The sequence below is a fragment of the Suricata suricatta genome, chromosome 1, assembly GCF_006229205.1.
Source record: "Suricata suricatta isolate VVHF042 chromosome 1, meerkat_22Aug2017_6uvM2_HiC, whole genome shotgun sequence".
Lineage (NCBI taxonomy): Eukaryota > Metazoa > Chordata > Mammalia > Carnivora > Herpestidae > Suricata > Suricata suricatta.
Genome location: NC_043700.1, coordinates 109,771,382 through 109,791,491, shown reverse-complemented (window position 1 = coordinate 109,791,491; position 20,110 = coordinate 109,771,382). Strand labels below are relative to the sequence as shown.

At 35.8% G+C, this 20,110-nt stretch overlaps 1 protein-coding gene across 1 annotated transcript; it reads right to left on the bottom strand.

Annotated features, from left to right (window-relative positions):
• Positions 1-588: 588 nt before the first annotated feature.
• GIMD1 (GIMAP family P-loop NTPase domain containing 1) lies at positions 589-10,334 on the bottom strand. The gene is made up of 2 exons (XM_029920125.1): positions 9,942-10,334; positions 589-849 (listed from the first exon to the last, which is right to left on the bottom strand). The coding sequence occupies exons 1-2, from the start codon at positions 10,332-10,334 to the stop codon at positions 589-591; spliced, it is 654 nt and encodes a 217-aa protein (XP_029775985.1).
• Between the last annotated feature and the right edge of the window lie 9,776 nt (positions 10,335-20,110).

Below are 20,110 nucleotides of genomic sequence, written 5' to 3'. Positions count from 1 at the left end.
GCTGCCCAGTACATGCTCACTGTCCCCTCCCCAAGAGTGACCTCTCCTAACATCAGAGTAGTTTATATTACATCAGTTTTGACGGTTTTTGAACTTTATACAAATGGAATAATAGAGTATGTACTATTTATTTCAATTTTCTGTTTGAGCAATTCATTGATACTGTTACATGCAGTTGTAGGTTGGTCATTCTCATTATTGTATAAATACTTCATTATGAGAATAGACCTTGATTTGCTTATCCATTCTGTTAATGGGCATTTAGATAATTTCTGGTAGCTAGTTAGCTATTATGAATAGTACTGCCAAGAGCATTCTTGTACATACATGTCTTTTAGTGTGCAAATGTACACATTTCTGCTGGATATATACTTAGGAGGACAATTGCTGGGTCATAAGATTTACATGAGAAGCCTTGTTTCCTTTATGGTTTTTCAACAGCCAAACAGTTGTCCACAGTGGTTATACAGTGTCTTCTCACCAGCAGCCTATGGGAATTCTGACTGTCCTCATCAGTTCCGACAGAGGCACTTTTGAAACAAAGTTTCTGACTCTAAAACCCAAAGCTCTTTTCCTTTTATTTAAATTTTATTTAAAGGTAAGAACTTGGTAACAGTTTTCTTTTATAAATTCCATGACTTTTTCTAAGATTTTTCTTCTTTGTTCATTAAGTGAGTTTCCTTTTTTATGCTGGAAAATATATCTGTGCTGTACAGAATTTAGCAGGGTTAGCAGTGTATCAGAGGCCTCATGCAAGTATTTATCTTCACTGAACCCAGCCTCTTCTATTTTTTCTGCATGGGTGAAAAGAATGGCAGTGTAATCCTTCCAAGCATGTCCTAGAAGTTCCTGAAAGAGAGAGAAAGTTAAATGGCTATTTGCCTTGGCCTGTATTCCTCAAACACAAGCAAAGGAGTTATTATGGTCCAACCTAGACAGGCAACAGATCTGGATGTCATTATGTTACTAAAAACATATACGTAATGGGAAGTGAAGATGGGGTCAAATAATGTAAGTAAATGGAGAGGGGTGGGTGGATTTTGTTAAAAAAAAACCAAGACTTTAATTCTCCATTTTATTTTGCTCTTATAATTTAAGTATACACAACTTCAGAACTGCGTGTTAGTAATGCTGCATATGACAATTACATTTATAACAATCTGTTTGCCTGCCAACCTAAAACTGTTAGAACTACTGAATTCCTTTAAGTCAGAAGACTTGGGCCGAGGGAATTATCATGTTTTGTTTTGTTTTAGTAGGAATGTTGTCATGATAACTAAAAGTCTTCTAAGGATTTATAATTATATAATCTGGTTACAATCTATTGATTAGTCAGAAGTCATACAATGGAAAAGTTAAGATCAAACTACGTTTAGTGATTTGGAACACCTACAAAATATTAACAGTGTTTTGCATCCTCTTAATATGCTTCATTTACTGTGGTGGAAAAATGTTGAAGACTGGTGTTCCTTTGTTTAATGATATATGGAAGTTGGTTATGTAATAAGTTCTTGTTTGATTCGTGAAAATAAGTTGATGTAAAGTGGAAATAGCAGCATGTGGCAGATTGTTTACACAATATGAAAGGTTAACTTTTTAAAATATTTCCAAAGCTATATTAAATCACGGCATTGTGAAAGTAAAATGGCATTCCATTCATTCCAAATATTCTCATTATCAAAATATTTTCAAGGTTGCTACCAGTTTATAATAGCAGTTTGGAATTTGGATCCTCACCATCATCTCAAATAGAAAGTATTAGGGTTATTTTTGAGTCTTTGGAAAGATATAAAATGCTTAGGAATAAACATAACAAGAAATATCCAGGACCCCTAGTAATCAGAAGATAGAAGGAAGGGAGAACAACTACTATTTGGTGCTAGATATTCTGCTAGGCACTTTATGTGCTTTATTTCTTTATTGTATTTCTAATTGTATTTCTAATACAACATAATGCTTTGTGGGAGATACTAATATTATTTCCATTAAATATGGAGAAACTGATGCATAGAGAGGTTGAATACAAACCCCTAGAGGGATAGCAGCACAGACTGGATTAAAAATTCTTGAGAAAATTAAAATACAGTTTGGGAAACTATTTTCAGTGTATATAACATATAGGATTGGTATTTATAAGATGGAAAAACTGAAAATGAAAGGAAGAGAGAAAAGGGGAGAAGGAAAGGAAGGAAGGGAGGAAGGAAGGAATAAGGAATCAAGACATGTAAATAATATGAACATATGGTAACTGTGGGACAGTATATTTAAATTAAACATCTTGAGACTTGATGGTTACCAATTAATTGGTTACCAATTAAATCCCCAATACCAGTTTGCATTTATCAGAACTATTTATTTATTCATTTATCTCTGTAACTTGGCCAGGAGCTTTTGGACGGCAGAGTTTATGTCTTGCTATATCAATCAAAGCCTGTGGCCCATTATTGTTTGGATTAATTTGGAATTAGACCTTCTCCGTCATCTCAAATAGAAGGTTTAGGGTTTTATTTATTTGTTTTGAGTCTTTAGTGTTGAAGTTTAATCTTTGGGACAGAAAATGATACTTTCCTATAAAATTTCTCTTTTGTTTTGTAGTTCTCCTTGGTTTGCATGTATTTTGTACTTTCTGTTTTGCATTCAGAAAGACTTTCTCAGTGAATAAGTCCAAAATTTTCTTAATATATGTTTAAAATTTGCCTATACCATAGAGTAATTATATATTTGTAGTTCTAAAAATGCCTTGCTTGAAGAATCAAAATTTTAAGATCAGTATGTTCAATGAATAATTATTTTTAACAGATTATCTAAACTTTACAAAAGAATTTAAGGAACTGAGATACTGCTCTTTTTTTTTAATGCTTTTTTTATATTTATTTTTCAGAGACAGACAGAGACAGTGCAAGCAGGGGAGGGTCAGAGAGAGAGGGAGACACAGAATCTGAAACAGGCTCCAGGCTCTGAGCTAGCTGTCAGCACAAAGCCCAACATGGGGCTCGAACCCATTGACCGTGAGATCATGACCTGAGCTGAAGCTGGACCCTTAACCTACTGAGCCACCCAGGTGCCCCCAAAAGAATTTTTTAGAAAGTATTTTAGTTGGCATATTCTTAGTGTCTTCAGAACACAAATTAGCAAAATTTTAATTAACCTACCTTATAAAAAAGATAATTCTTGTGTAAATCTAATATATGTGGAATGTCAACATCACATTTTACCTAAAAGTGACATAGCAAAATTTGTTATATTCAGTATGTTGTAACATGTTTCTTGTGAGACAAGATCAGAGAGTTGCAAAATAAACTGTTACTATAAGTTGAATTATGTACCCACCCCCCTACAAATTCATATGTTGAAATCTTAACCTCTTGTACCTCAGAATGTGACTTATTTGACAATAGGGCCATTGTGGGTAGGCCTCTAATCCAATGTGATTGGTGTCCTTATAAAACAGCAGTTTGGACAAAGATAAGAATAAAGGGGAAATGCTATGTAAACATAAAGACAGTCATCCATAAGCCAAGGACAGAACTGTTGGATAGATTCTTCACTTACAGCCCTCAGAAGTAACTAACCCTGCTGACATTCATTTCAGACTTCAGCCTCCAGAACTGAGATACAGTGAATTTCTGTTATGTAAAAACCACCCAGGTAGTGCACCCTTGTTATGACAGCCTAGCAAATTAATACAAATATTAATGAAGTGACAAATCTAGATTATGGGAATAAAAATATTCCTGGGTTATTTACATCGAGCCACTTGGGATGCTTGCTAAAAATGCATCAGAATCTTTAGGGATGGATCCTGGGAATTTGAATTTTAAAAAGAATTCTAGGTGATTTATTCCTTCTACGGATATTTATTGGGGGTTTACTTTGTTTCAGGGACACAGAGTGGACCATGACAGTTAAATTTTCTGCTATGTCTAGTGAAAATTCTTTTATACTACCTAAACTTAAAACTGAGGAAGAGGGACAGACAGGCAAGAAGATACTTTCAATTTGGTTTAGTTGCAGGTGTGGTGGTAGAAAATATATTGGTACTTTAGAGGCAGACATTTAGCCAGTTTGGGGTGGGAGTGGAAAGTGAGGTGGAGGAAGAGGTCAGGATACATTTCTAGCATGTGATGATACCTTGAGTATAGGAATTAGAGTTATCGGACAGTGAAGACACATCAAGTAAAGAGAGTGATTGAACAGTATTGAGAATTGTGTAGTATTGGGCCTTTGCTTCTATAACTATAACCATTAATCCCTGAACATTCCTATCTCTGGAAGCTCAAATTTAGAGCCAGTTCTGATATTCTCCAAGTACATTATTGATGTGTTTTATTGATTGTCATGATATTGAAATGTTTAATTCCAGTTAATAAATAGACACTGCCCCTAATCTCTTGAGTGCTACCCTCCCCGCCCCGGCCTACCCTCTGGGTGTTGGTTAATGTGTGAACAACATTTATCATTAAATATTTTTAAGACATCACCATAATAAAGTTTCATGGTAAATAAATTGTTTGGCTCAAGTGATCCCTTCCTGAGTTATATATTATAACATAGAATTCTTCTCTTGCTAGGTTAGTACTTATGGCATTAAATGGTATAACTTTCACAGTATGTCTTTAGTTCCTGGTTTTCTGAATTGTAACATTAACACATTCCATTTTTGTCTCCACCAGACATTTCCTAAACTTTAAACTATAATAACATTCAGGAAAAATGAGTTAAACCACCTAAGGAAAACAGATCTGTAGGGTCGACAGCACTTACAAGTCCATGTGTTCAGCCACTGAGAAGTTTTTACATGTTGATAATTATTTATGAAAGGATGCTCAAGTCCTAAACTGTGAGAGAAATTGCACTTTTGAATTACTGCCAAAAATAGAAGAGAATGGTTGATTTAGCTTCTAATCTTTAGATTGATTTTTGGCTGGAAAATAGTTGACTATTTGAAAATAGTGTCGCTTGGTGTATAGTCATCATGTTAGTGGCCAAACGTGTTCTCTGTGGACCCAGAGAAAGAATAATCACAGTTGATTGATACCTCACATAAAAATCCAAGAGGAAGATAAGTTAATGTAAGTTATCTGGTGTTAATAATTTAAATATAGTACTGAGCTAGATGGAAATTTTATAATCAATCATGAATTGTTTGGTTTCAGAGTGCTAATGGGTATGAGTCCATCTAGTCCTTTTGGGACGACTAGTTAGGATATAAACTTTGTTTTCCAGGAATTATGTTCATTTTCCCAGGACCTCACCAGCCCTGCCCCATTTGTTTGTGGTTGATGAAATCATAGCATCTGGACTTTTTAGGGGGAAAATTTTTAAAAGCCAACTATTACATCAACTGAGAAAAAAATTATCATGAAACAGGAGGACAGTGAGGACCATTCTTTATATTTCATACTATTCCCTTACTCTCATCCCACTTAAAGCACCGCATTACATTTTCAGAAAGCTTAATGATAAGACCTTGTTAAATCAGAGAATATTGAACCTTAGAGATTATATGTCCAAATTGCCTTATTTTGCAAATGAGGATATTGTGGACTTCTGATGGTAAATGGCTTTGCCAAAGCCACACAGCTGATTGTTGTCAGGCCTGGGCCTATGACAGAGGTCCCCTCGCTGCCAGGCCCATGTCCTTCCCACTAAAGTAGAGCTTCTCCCTTTAGCCTTAGTGAGCCAGTGAATTTTCTTCCCAGATTTTTTTTTCTAAATTAATAAGGAAGTTCTTATACATCAGGGCTGTGTAAGCTTGATTTCACTCTGATTTTCTTCTCAAGCCTATCAAGGCAATCCCAAAGAAGGCTACGAATAACTTGTCCTAATTTTAGCATAAAACAAATACTAACAATAAAATTATGATGACCATACATGACATTGTGTGCATTTGCCTTGTGCTAGTGTCTGAGTTAATTTGCTGTTATGATAATATGAAATTAGTCCTGAAGATAAACCCAGTAAATTAGACACTTTGTTTCCCAATTTACCAATTAAGAGATTTAAATCTAGAGAAATTACTTGCCCAAGTCACAAAACAAGTAAGTAAGCAGAAACTCAAACACAAATATAACTTAACTATAGAACCCATTCTCTTAACCAATATAATAGGTTGCTCATATCTAGTAATTCATATGAATAAGTACTCATTATAATTTGTGTAGTGACAAAATAAAAATGATAATAATGATAGTAATTTTCTGTGAATCTACTGTAAGTCAGGCACAATGCCAAGCATATTACATTCATTAAATATAACCCTCAAAACTCTTTAACATGGTAAAATTATCCCCATTTTATAAGTGAGAAACTAAAGCCAAGAAACTCTTAGTAACATTTTTAGTCATATACTTAAGATTGTAACAAGGCTTATTTTTCAACTGAATTCTATTGAACAACTAAGCCCACTATCTTTGTTAAGTACGTTCAGGCCTTGCACTGGCCTTTTTGAGCCTTTTGTATACACACACACCTATAACATTAACATTTGAGTTGTTCATTCTAAATCAAAAATATATGCTTGAAACCTGATTATATACAGTGTAACACATGATACCATGGTAGTGGAAAGAATTTGAAATTTAGTCAATTCCTGGATTCATTTCCATGTGCAGTTTGGCTGCTTGCTAGAACTTTTCTTAAGGTAACTTTATTGTGTCTTCTCTGATTTATTATTTGTGGATTTTTAAGTAACAATCAAATGATAGGTAATATTTAGATGAATCATTCCCTTTATTTCCCAGTTTTGTAGAGAGGACTCACTGATATCTCCACCATTTTGCTATAAATTATGAAGGCCTAACATAAGTAAAGAAAAAGGGATCATTTGGGGAAATGTTTCATTTGTCATAATTGAAAGCCTATAATCCTTCTAAAAAATATTAGGGCACAAATTAAAAGAGATATTTAAAGAGATAACAGGGAGGTACAGGAAAGAAGAGGTTACTTCTTCGGCCCTGGCTTTGCTGATAACTTCCATGGCAGGCAGCAGTGCCCCCAGAAAGGTGGAAAGAAAAAGGGAGAAGACAGATATTCCATTCCCCATTTTGCATAAACCAGGAAGAAAAAGCAATCCAGGGTGTGTCTGGAACCAGAGGACCTTAACAACTCCTTGCTCCTTCCTAACAGCTGTTGGTCCTGTTGAATATTCAGACGTTCTGCAGCTGCTCCCGAGCTGTGAGCACATCCAGATGGCTGCCACCAGTAAGTGAAGCACCTTCAGGAAGAAGGCCATAACCAGCCAGCTTGTGCATCGGCGATCTTCAACCAAAAATTATGATGGAAGCCCAGAATAGGACTGCAGTGCTTCCCAGGGGTCATGGGCCCCTCTGAAGATTACTAAATCTTGGCTGCTGAGTTTTCCTGGGAGGGAAAAGATATTTATTTTAGGGGGAAAAAAATTCTAGAGTTTTATTCTAGCTTATCTCCTCTCTGCCTTTAGGTCATGAACTGGACACTGACTTAAGGAAGGCAGTGGCAGGAGAAGGTGGCTGTATGCCAGATACCATTTTAGGATGAGAGAGACATCTATGAATCAAATTTTCTTGTATAAAAAGAATAGGGGATTACAGTAGTGCTCTATATCCTCAAACTGGAAAACAAAAACTTTTTAAAATGTATGTCTTTTAAAATGCCCCTTTTGGCTAAGCATAGTAACAGCATAGAGACAAATTTGGAGACATAAGGAGAGGGGTTAGTTTCTGAGAAATATTTGTGCACTCACTGAATTTACTGAGTTACATTCCTCTATACCTTAAACTAAATCTTATTTAATGACAGCTTTAAATGAATTTTAAAACTTGTTTAAAAATTACACTGACAGTGGGGTGCCTAGGTGGCCCAATCAGTTGAATGTCTGACTTTTGATTTTGGTTCAGGTCGTGACCTCACGGTTCATGGGTTTGAGCCCCACATCAGGCTCTGTGCTAATAGTGTGGAGTCTGCTTAGGATTCTCTCGCTCTGTCTCTCCCTCTGTCCCTCCCCTGCTGTCACTTCTCTCGAAATAAATAAATACACTTAAAAAAATTTACTGATAGAATAGCAACAGGTTTCTCCTCCATTTGATTTCTACCAGAAATATTGTTTGAAATGCAGGCTTTCATAGTTTGGGGGAGGGTTATGCGCTTTCTTAGATAAACATTGTTTCTTAATTACAATGGTCTTCTCTACTTTTATACAACATGTCCTTGATTTTTCAGAAGTTGGATAATGAAGATTACTTTTTATGCTCTTGTCACTCCAATTTTTTCCACTAGTTTATGGTGATTTCACTTTTTTTTAATTTTAGAAACATGCAGTTACTGAAAAAAAATGTGTCTATCATTTAGAACAATCTTATGCCTTTACTAGTAAAAGGGAAAAAAATATTCCTTTGAAGCTAAGTATACTATCTTTCTATGTGTAACAGATCCTATGTTAACATGATCAGAGATTGGGCTGAAAGAAGAGTAGCATTTATACAAATTCTTGTTGAATGGAAAATTCACCATGTCATTTACCAATAGAGCTTCTAGCAGTGATGAGTTCTCTTATCTTGATGACTAAGCAAGGCTACTGAGTAATACTAGTCAAGTCCAGCAGTTAAATTTGGGTGTTCCCAGACTAGAGATTCAAGAGATTGAATGGAAAGGAGCAACTCAATGAGCAGTTTCCAGGAATTATTGGTTTTACATGGGCCTCATTCATATATGCGTCTATACTGTATGCAAGTATTACTCCCTCCACCTCCTAGTTATAGCCATACCCAGAATCTCTCCCTATCTCCAGCTCTTCTCCTAGACTAGCTGAACAAGCTTCCAACAGAGTGACTTATAAAAAATGAACAAACAGGATGGACTGCTAGGCAAAGGTGGCATATTTTATTTATGTTCACGCTGAGGTCCCTGTTGTCTTCTCTTGGCTATAATGGATCAGTTACTGGCCCTACAGAAGATCAGGCACACAGAGCATATGGAATTTGTGATATCTTTCCTATGAATAAAGCATAGTCTTCCCTGCTTGTTTGCCATGATATAAGTCAGAGTGTCCATACATTACACTACTTTGGCACTTGTCATATTTTTTTATCTCTTCGCCTCTTCTAGGCTGTAAGTTTTTTGAGGGCAGTTCACTAGTCATTAAACTCTGAAGGTACCTAATATAGTTTTCAATGATTGAATCATTGTTAGTGAATCATTTGTTAGTGAACTATAAGAGATTGTCCCCTTAAAAAAAGGCTGTGGGTGTGCCTAGGTGCTTAGCTGATTAAGTGTCCAATTCTTGGTTTTAGCTCAGGTCACAATCTTATGGTCATGAGATCCAGCCCTGCATAGGGCACTCCAGTCCCCAACCTGCTTAAGATTCTGTCTCTCCCTCTCCCTCTGTCCCTCCCCTCTCCCACTCTTTCTCTCTCACTCAAGGAGAGAGAGAGAGAGAGAGAGAGAGAGAGAGGGAGGTTGTCCCCTTGATATTAAATGGATGCAAGTCAGTATTTTAGTGTCTAGTTTAGTAGTTCTTAAACTTGACTGTTTTTAAGAAATATATAGAAAATTTGTGTAAATGTGCAGGCTTTACTCTTGAGATTCTGTTTCAGTGGGGCTTGGATGAGTATGCATTTTTAATGACAGCCCAGTTGATTCTGATGCAGATCAAGTGGAGACCACATTTACAAACTTATTCAGAGGTTAGTTAACCTCTGAAGTCTAGGATCTTATTTTGGGGTAGCTGGGGAAGTCCTATGGCCCAGCTGCAAAATGACTAACTGAATTTCTCTAAAGGAAATTGTAAAAATGGCTCTTGGTGAGAAAGATCAAGAATTTTTACCATTTCTATGTGACTAGCACTTGTTTTAAACTTGCTTTAAACTACTCTTTTAAGCAAATTGTCATAGTTGTTCTCTATTAGGATAATTGTCCTTCAAATAGGAATGATGGCATTAGTGTAATTGTCTTTTCTGTATTACCTGAATCATCTGGACTAAGGAAGATGCTTCTTGTCCACAAAGAGGCACATCTGCTCTCTGGACCAGCAGTGCAAGATGGAGACCCTCTTGCCCAAAGTGACGTGTCAGGGCCTCCTTGACTTCCTGTTTCACATGCTTCTTGGTCAACCTGCTGTGTGGATAACCGGGAGTGTCCAACACCTGGATCTGCAGGGTTATCTCTTGTCCCCCTCGACGCATGAAGCCACAGAGATGACAGCTGCGGCCCAGACAGCAATCTTTGGTCACAGAACATGGAGAAAAGCTGCTGTGGAAGTCAGTGCTTCCCAGAAGAATGTTCCCAGCAGAACTTTTTCCACTTTGAGTCATGCCAAAGAGGGCCAAGTTGATGATCATCTTGTTGGAGTCTGCCATGCCTGTGGGTAAACAAAGGCTCAGCATAAGTGGTTAGACTTCTCTACTCACCCAGTCTAAGACATCTTACTTGACCTGGAGGACTGTGGTATTACCTTTGGTTTCCTTATACCTCACTCATAGTGGCTTAAACATGGACGAGTGCTCCAGTAAAGTGGAGACAACCCAGTGATAGAAGGAAGATTGAAATAATATTGATAGTTTGCAATGGGAAAGGAGAGAGACGTTTAATACAGTTGAAGAAGAGAGGAGGAAGCAATCATTGCAGGAAAATGAGGGGAAAAAAACCCAAATTGCATCAAGATAATGTAAACCATGTTTAGGAGGAATGTGTTAACTCATCAGTGTAGTAGGTGAGTCTGTTTAGAATAGGTGCTGAGGTTTCTGACTTCATTAACGAGGCTAGCAGCAGTATTTAAAAATTAATCACTCTTGGAGGAGAAGTAGGAACAGAAAAACGGAAGAAACAGATCCTTCCTGCATTTTAAGTAACATCCTCTACTTCCCCACCTCCCAACCCCATGAGTACACAAGTGGCATCTGCAAAAAATTATCTTTCCTGACTTCCTGAATGTTTGTCTCCTATGAAACATGAATAATGTTAAAGATTTCTGTTTTTGTTTACTATTTTTTTTTACAACCAGGCAGCATTCTGATGAAAATGAGAACTGCTTGTAATTTCTGTTATGAAATAATTAATAAATCATTTCCATGGTCTGCCATACTAATTTATTGGCTTTTGAATAAAGAAGTAAAGTCCAACCCATTGTGTAGCTCAGTTAGAAGGGAGGAGAATCTTGAGAGAATCAATTCCATTTATAGTCTTCTATGCAGAACATAAGCATTTTAAGGTCATTGATAATTTTCATTAGATCAGTAAGGCCGAGCTGCAGGCCAATTGCCAAATATACTCAACTGCTGATTCATAAGTAAGAGCACTTAATATTGTAAGTTTATTACTTTTGCTTATAACTACTATTCAGTTTTATGTCGCTCTGGCCTTTCTTGTCCTCTGATGCCCCTCACCCCAACCTCCCTAGACTCTAATATGAACATTTTGAAGGAACCTCAAAACCCCACACAAAAGACACTCAGTTTTGGAGTCCCTCCAGGTGACTCCAGCTCATAAGCTCATTCAGCTGTATCCGCTAAAACATAGTCACTCAGCTTTCTTTTTACTCCTGAATCAAATGCATGATTTAAAAAATAATGATTATGGAATCCCAATACGTTTGCTGTAGTTACGTACCTTTTCCAATCTAAAAATACTTTTTCCACAGACTTCCCTGGAGCTGGTACAGTTGTTCTTTGGTATGAACTTTAATCTTCTGACAGTGTTACTGTACCACTCCGAGACTGATACTGTATGTATATTATTTAGTTAATCTATTACCAGAATCCTCTCGATAAATGGTTAGGTGTCTTCCTCTAATCAGCACTGACTTTTTTTTTTTTTTGGTCATCTGACAGACTAGTCATTTCAACAGATACTTCCTGAAACTTTATTTCCAAGATTAAAGTCTTTGTTTCAGGGCATTCCCGAGAGGGAACAATTTCTCTATAGTTTAAAGAAAACAAGATTGACAACTATTAAGCACAAAACTAGTCATTCAAAGGCAATGGTTACAATTATTTCCATTGTAAATGATGAACATTGTATCACTACTTCACCAAAAGTTTCAACAATTAAAATATGTAATGTTCATGCAATAAATAGATACTAAGTTTATAATAGTATTTAGTTCATAAATTCAAAAATTCTATGAGAAAATCCTTGGATATTTCCATGGAATTGAAGTTTATAACCTCATCCTAACTGACGCAATCACTAGCATGATTATATCTGCACATGTAATTTCCGTATCAGTTAATGATACCATATTTCAGAAAAGTAGTACAACTGATTGTAAGTTGAGGCCAGATACATTTTGCTTAAAATTTCAGTTTCATTTGTTATTGAAAGCTTTAACTTTTTCTCTTCTTAGTATATAATCATACTTTTCAAATTACCTTCTTAGTGTGTAAGATGTAGAAACCTTAGTATGGTTATATTCTGGTTCATCTTCTGTACCTCTCAGAAAGTCTGAGAAGTAAGTATTTCTGTGTGAAGAAATCTTGGAGACATCTGGAATGCCTTATGACTTCATGGGCAGAAAGTTAAAAAGTCTTCCTGTGTGGATATAACAAGGAAAACATGAACTGTTTTCATTCATCTGACAAGCACATTTGGCTTTCTTGAATGAAGCAGAAAGAACCTCCCCCAGGTGGCAGTAGTAGCCTGTTTCCTGAGAAGTGATTTGAACCAGAATTTCTTTTTTTTTTTTTTAAACATAAACTGACATTCTTCAAATAGGCAAACTACATCAATATATATTAATTGTGTGGAAGATCTTTTGACTAAAGACACAATTAAGCCATTTTTCCTATGTTTCTTATAAAGTGTGACAAGTGTAGAAGGTTCTTAGTTTTCAAACCATCCTCTTTTTTTTTAATTTTTTTAATGTTTTATTTATTTTTGATACAGAGAGAGACAGAGCATGAGAGGGGGAGGGGCAGAGAGAGAAGGAGACACAGAATCTGAAGCAGGCTCCAGGCTCTGAGCTGGCTGTCAGCACAGAGCCTGACGCGGGGCTCGAACCCACGAACGTGAGATCTGACTTGAGCTGAAGTCGGAAGCTTAACCGACTGAACCACCCAGGCGCCCCATGAGCCACCCAGGTGCCCCAAAACCATCCTATTTGAAATGATAGTTTAAATCGTTTGCTGAATGCAACAGTTAACAGTTGAACAAATAAGGTTCAGAGTTCATGTGGTTAAAAACACCAGTGAGACTGCAAAATTTTAAAATAGTTTCCAACAGGTTTAATAGTGGTTTTAGATCTAAGTCAATTTAAGGATTATATAGAAGGACAATGTACTAATATTAGATGATGTCTATAATTGATGTTATGTTCTTTTGGATCAAGGTGAAAAACAACTTGATAAATTACCTTCACTCTTTATAGAAACTTGTCTTAATGCAATGTAGCGAGGGTAAAACTGTATTACTTTACAGATTGACTCCAGAATTTTTCCAAGGAAGGGAATTGTCTTTGAGAAAATAGTTCAGTTTAACTACTTGAGGTAGAAAAGGGGATCCTGTTAACGTAAGTCGAACTCACAAAAAGTAATAGCCAAACTGCTGGGAATGGAGGAAGAGTCAAAAAGAGTAGAGAAATCAGGGTATATCAAGAATGTGGGAGGGAGAGTGAGAAAGGGATAGAAGGGGAAAGGAGGAGGTGGTGAGAGAAGAAGAGGAGGAGAAAGGAATAAGACTTACAAGGTTAGAACATGGCAAGTATCTGGATTTCCCACTTGTGCAATTGGCTAAGGGACTGTGTTAGAGCAGAGATAGCTAAAGTTCAATTATAAGCTCTTCGCATTTCTAGGATAATAAAGTAAGCTGTGTTCATGATTACTTTGTATGAAGGTGGATTTTTATTTTTGTTTTGTTTTTGGTTGCTGTTAGCATTTTACTTTACTTTATTTTGTTTTGATGGAAAGTAATGGAGAGACCTGCGGTCCACCCTAGGTTAGCACAGGATAAGGGCCACAGAAGTTGGACATTATGAAATGACATCTAAATTGAAGTAATGAAGGAGACACAAGAGGTGAAGCTAGAAGAATACTACCCCTTAGGAGCTTGCAAGAATCTTGGGGAGAATCTTAGACTTTACACAATCTCTGAAATGAGATATTATGTGGTAAGGGTGACTCTAGTTAACATGAGTAACAATTATGTTTCGGATTACACATATGCCTAGTATTCGTTTGCTAGGACTACCATAGCAAAGTATCATAGACTGAGTGGTTTAAATAGCAAAAATTAATTTTCTCACAGTTCTTGAGACTAGAAGTCTGAGATTAGGATATCAGCAGGGTTGGTTTCTCCTGAAGCCTCTCTCCTTAGCTTATCCATGGTCATCTTCTCCCTGTGTCTTCACATGGTGTTCACTGTGTATGTTTGTGTCCAGATTTTTTCTCCTGATAACAACACAAGTCATAGTGGATTAGGCCCAGCCATAATGGCCTCATTTTAACTCAGTTACCTCTTTAAAGGCCCTATCTCCAAATAAATTCTTATTCTGAGGTACTAGATATTAAGATTTTAACATATGATTTTGGAGGAGTTATATAATTCATAGCACACACATACATATTAATACTTGTGTATGTATGTACATATTATAATTACATAAATTATACATCTCTATACTTAGTAAAATGGTGTCTCTATACTCCATATTTGAAGTTTAGTATAAGTAACCTTGACTTAATGGTAATTTGACTTAACAGGTACTCTCACAGTTTTAAACAACTTCCACTTTTCATTGAGTTGAACTCTGAACCCCTTGCTCATATGTTATGTCTTTTTATAATAAAGAATACCCTTAGAATAATAACCAAAATCTGTACTTGTGATGTCTAAATGACCTTAACCTTGGCAAACACTGCTGTAAGTCAGGGGAAACGCTGATAAGGGGGCTAAAGTTGGTGGTAACTTACTAACTCTGTCTGAGCTGGTCTCAGAATAAGACATCAGATCTTACCTCACCAAAAATTTCAGAGAACACTGGTCAGCAGTTTAAATTTTGGGGACACATGGTCCTAATTTGAAAGCAGTTTGAAGGTTGTTGGAGTGATGAAGAATGCCCTTGTCTGAATAGGAATACTGATGGCAATAAGAGAAGGCTTCAGTCCAGACTTGGTTGGTTTCACATTTTAAAGACTACCAGTCTCATCCTCACTCAGGAAAATTTACGATGCTTTTTGTGTCTTTGCTTTTTGCTTTCCTTCTGAGTATTTATGATTGATTATTTTTAGGATTATAAATGAAATATATGTACTTCAAAGTATCTAGGACATTAGAAAAGAAGAGGGAAAAATAGGATCATTTAAACATTTTCTTTCCTGGTGCCCATACCACATTGGTTCCTCTTGGGTACTGACACAGTGAGCACATTTCTTTTTCCAAATTACCCTTGTCTTCCCCCTATTTATGCTGTTTCTTTAAGAACCACTACTACAATGAAAGACATTAATGATGGGATTATGTTTAGCAAGGAGAATGGTCTGAGGGCAAGAGTAATGGTTGGCAATTACTGAATCAGAGTATGCTATTCTTTTGCTATGCTACTACATTCATTTTTCCAAGATTTATTTATAATTTTAGCAACTTTATTAATAGTAAAATAGGCTTATATATTTCTATTTTTTATCCTACATTTATTAGGTTTCCAGGTCAAAAATACACTAATCTCTTAAAATTACTTAGAAAAATTTCTTTCCTTTGTGGTGCTCTGCAAATTCAAATACCTTGGCAATTACTCATACCTAGAAGGTTTGAAGAAACTTTCACAAAGACATTAGGCCCAGCAGCTTTGTAGAGGTCATTCTAGAACAAATTTAAAAATTCGGCCATAGTAATTTGACCTTTTATCAGTTTTGAAGATTTTTATATTTTAGCATCGATCCCTTTTTCTATGATAGCTTATATATTGGATTTGACCTTATGTATTTAATAAATGTTTGCTTGTACGTATGTGGATATATGTGTCTGCATTTAATGTTTGTACTTTTATAGTTTGAAGTAGCTTTTCTCATTAAAGTAAATGAAATTTATAGTCTGATGCCTCTAGGATATAAAGAATGATGTGGCTTACAATAACTAAACTTTTGGTCACCAGCTTTGAGCCTGTTAGTTTGAAAACTAAGAATAACAGGTATACTGATATCATTTACAACTTTAATATAATGAATCATCATATAAATGTGTGTCATTATTAAAGAAATAAATACAACCTTGAAAGCAACAGGAAAATTAGATTTTTTAATGTTTTTATTTACTCACCCGTCGCTCATCACAGTGCACTCCTTAATCCCCATCACCTATTTATTCCATCCCCCCCCAGCCACCTCTCCTCTGGTAACCATCAGTTTGTTTTCTATAGTTAAGAATCTGTTTCTTGGTTTATCTCTCTCTCATTCTCTCTCTTTCTCCCCTTTGTTTTGTTTCTTAAATTCCACATATGAGTGGAATCATATGGTATTTGCCTCTCTGACTTATTTCACTTAGCATTATACTCTCTAGCTTCCTCCATGTCATTGTAAATGGCAAAATTTAATTATTTCTTATGACTGAACAGTATTCCATTATACACACACATACACACACACTTATGATACATCTTTATCTATTCATCAGTCAATGCACATTTGAGCTGCTTCCATATCTTGACTATTTTAAATAATGCTGCTATAAACATAGGAGTGTATGTATCCTTTGGATTAGTGTTTTGGTACTATTTTGTAAATTCCCAGTAATGTGATTACTGTTCATAAGACAGTACTATTTTTAACTTTTTGAGGAACCTCTATATTTTCCAGAACGGCTGCACCAGTTTGCATTCCCACTGACCCATCCCTTTCTCCACATCCTCACCAACACCTTTCGTTTCTTATGTTTTTGATGTTAGCCATTCTAACAGGCATAAAGTGATCTCACTGTAGTTTTGATTTGTACTTCTTATCATTTGGCCATCTGGATGTCTACTTTGGAGAAATGTCTGTTCATATATCCTGCCCATTTATTAACTGGGTTATTTTGGGGAGGGGTGTTGAATTTTATAAGTTCTTTATATATTTTGGATACTAACCTTTTATCAGATATGTGATTTGCAAATATCTCCTCCCATTCAGTAGGTTGCCTTTCAGTTTTGTTGATTGTTTCCTTTGCTGTGCAGAGCTTTTTATTTTTATGTAGTTCCAGTAGTTTATTTTTGCATTTTTTTTCTCTTGACTCATGGGGCCTATCTAGAAAGAAGTTGCTATGACCAATGTCAGAGAAATTACTGCCTAAGCATTCCTTTAGGATTTTAATGGTTTCAGGTCTCACAGTTAGGTCTTTCATCCATTCTGAATTTATTTTGGGGTATGGTGTAAGAAAGTAGTCCAGTTTCCTTTTTTGTATGTTCCTGTCCAATTTTCCCAACACCATTTGTTAAAGAGACTGTTTTTTTTTTATCCATGGGATGGATATTCCTTCCTGCTTTGTAAAAGATTAATTGACCATATTGTTGTGGATCATTTTTGAGTTTTCTATTCTGTTCCATTAATGTATGTGTCTATTTTGTGCCAATACCATACTATTTTGATGACTACATTTTTGCAATATAACTTGAAATCTAGAATTGTGATGCCTCCAACTTTGTTTTCTTTTTCAAGATTGCTTTGGCTTTTGGGGTCTTTCATAGTTCCATACAAATTTCACTATTGTTTGTTCTAGTTCCGTGAAAAACGCTGTTGGTCCTTTGATAGGAATTGCATTAAATGTGTAGATTACTTTTGGCATTATAGACATTTTAATAATGTTTGTTCTTCCAAACCATGAGCATAGGATATCTTTCCATTGTTTTTGAGTTGTCTTCAGTTTCTTTCATCAGTGTTTTACAGTTTTCAGAATACAGGTCTTTCACCTCTTTGGTTAGATTTACTCATAGGTATCTTATTTACAATTATAAATAGGATTGTTTTCTTCATTTCTCTTTCTGCTGCTTCATTATTAGTATATAGAAATGCAACAGATTTTTGTACATGGATTTTGTATTCTGTGACTCTATTGAATTCATGTATCAGTTCTAGTAGGCTTTTGTGGAATTTTTTGTTGGAGTTTTTATATATGGTATCATGTGATCTGCAAATAGTGAAAGTTTTGCTTCTTCTTACTGATTTGAATGCTTTTTATTCTTTTGTTGTCTGGTTTCCATGGCTAGAACTTCTAGTACTATGTTGAATAAAAGGGGTGAGAGTAGAATCCTTGGCTTATTTCTGACCTTAGGAGAAAGGCTCTCAGATTTCTCCATTGAGGATGATGTTAGCTGTGTGTTTTTCATACATGGCATTTATTATGTAGAGATATATTCCCTCTAAATCTTACTTTCTTGAGGGTTTTTAATCATGAATGAATGTTGTACTTTGTCAAATGCTGTTTCTGCATCTATTGACATGATCATATGGTTCTTTAAAAAAAGTTTATTTATTTTGAGAGAGACACAGAGAGTGAGTGAGTGAGAGAGAGAGAGAGAGTGCAAGAGAGAGAGCGTGAGAGAGGGAGGGAGAGGGAGAGAGGGAGAGAGAGAGAGAGAGATCCCCACTGACATTGCAGAGCCTGATGCAGGGCTCAGACTCAAAAAATGTGAGATTATGACCTGAACCAAAATCAAGACTCTGGGCACCCCATTATCATATGATTCTTATTCTTTCTCTTATTGCTGTGATGTATCATGTTGATTATTTTGCAAATATTGAACCAGGCTTGCCACCCAGGAATAAATCCCATTTGATTGTGGTGAATGATATTTTTAATGTATTGTTAGAGCCAGTTTGCTAGTATTTTGTTGATGAATTTTGCATTTATGTTCAACAGAGATTTGGGCCTAAATTTCCCTTTTTTGTGGTATCTTTATCTGGTTTTGGTATCAAGGTAATGCTGGCTTCATAGAATGAATTTAGAAGTTTTCCTTTCTTTTTTATTTTTTGGAATAGTTTAAAAAGAATAGGTATTAACTCTTCTTTAATTTTTTCTAATATTTATTTACTTGAGAGAGAGAGAGAGAGACAGAGCATGAGCAGGGACAGAGAGAGGGAGACACAGAACCCAAAGCAGGCTCCAGGCTCTAAGCTATCAGCACAGAGCCCAATGCAGGGCTCAACTTCACAAACTGTGAGATCAAGACCTGATCGAAAGTGGGACATTTAACCAACTGAGCCACCCAGGCACCCTGGTATTAACTCTTCATTAAATGTTTGGTAGAATTCATCTGTGAAATCATCTGGTCCTGGACTTCTGTTTGTCGGAAGTTTTTTGATTACTAATTGAATTTATTTGCTGGTAATCAGTCTGTTCAAATTTTTTATTTCTTCCTGGTTTGTTTTTTGTTTTTTGTTTTTGTTTTTTTTGTAGGTAGAATTGTTTATCTTTCTGTGGTGTTTGTTGTTATTTCTCCTCTCTCATTAATGATTTTACTTATTTAGATTTTTTTCTGGGTTTTTTTCTTGGTAAGTCTGGCTAGTTTATCAGTTTATTAATTTTTTTTTTAAAGAATCAGTTCCTGGTTTCATTCTCCTATTCTATTGGGTTTTAGTTTCTATATCATTTATTTCTATTCTAATCTTTATTATTTCCTTCCTTCTTTTGGTTTTTGGTTTCGTATTTTCTTTTTAAGCTCCTTTAGGTGTAAGGTTAGGTTGTTTGAGATTTTTCTTGCTTCTTGTTGTAGACCTGTATTGCTATAAACTTCCCTTTTAGAACCACTTGTACTATATCCTAAAGGTTTTGAACTATTGTTTTCATTTTCATTTGTTTCAATGTAATCTTTTATTTCCTGGTTGACCCATTCATTGTTCAGTAGCATGTTATGTAACCTCTATATGTTTGTGGTCTTTCTAGAGTTTTTCTTGTGGTTGACTTCTAGTTTCATAGTGAGTTTTAGTCTGAAAAGATTCATGGTAAGATTTCATTCTTCTTATGTTTGTTGAGGTCTTTATGTGGCTTAGTATGTGATCTATTTTGTAGAATGTTCATGTGTATTTGAAAAGAATGTGCAGAGGAGGGGCAAAGAAAGAGGGAGAGAGAGGATCCGAAGCAGGTTCTGCATTGAAAGCAGAGAGCCTAATACAGGATTCAAACTCACAAGCTACAAGATCATGACCTGAGCCAGAGTCAATGCTTAACTGAC

What these genes read in the sequence shown, in the direction of transcription:
- GIMD1 (XM_029920125.1), bottom strand. Translation starts at nt 10,334, where the DNA reads ATGGCAGACTCCAACAAGATGATCATCAACTTGGCCCTCTTTGGCATG. An exon ending in CCTTAGTCCAGATGATTCAG is followed by an intron (nt 850 to 9,941) that starts GTAATACAGAAA and finishes TCTCTCTTTCAG; the next exon opens with GAACTTCTAGGACATGCTTG.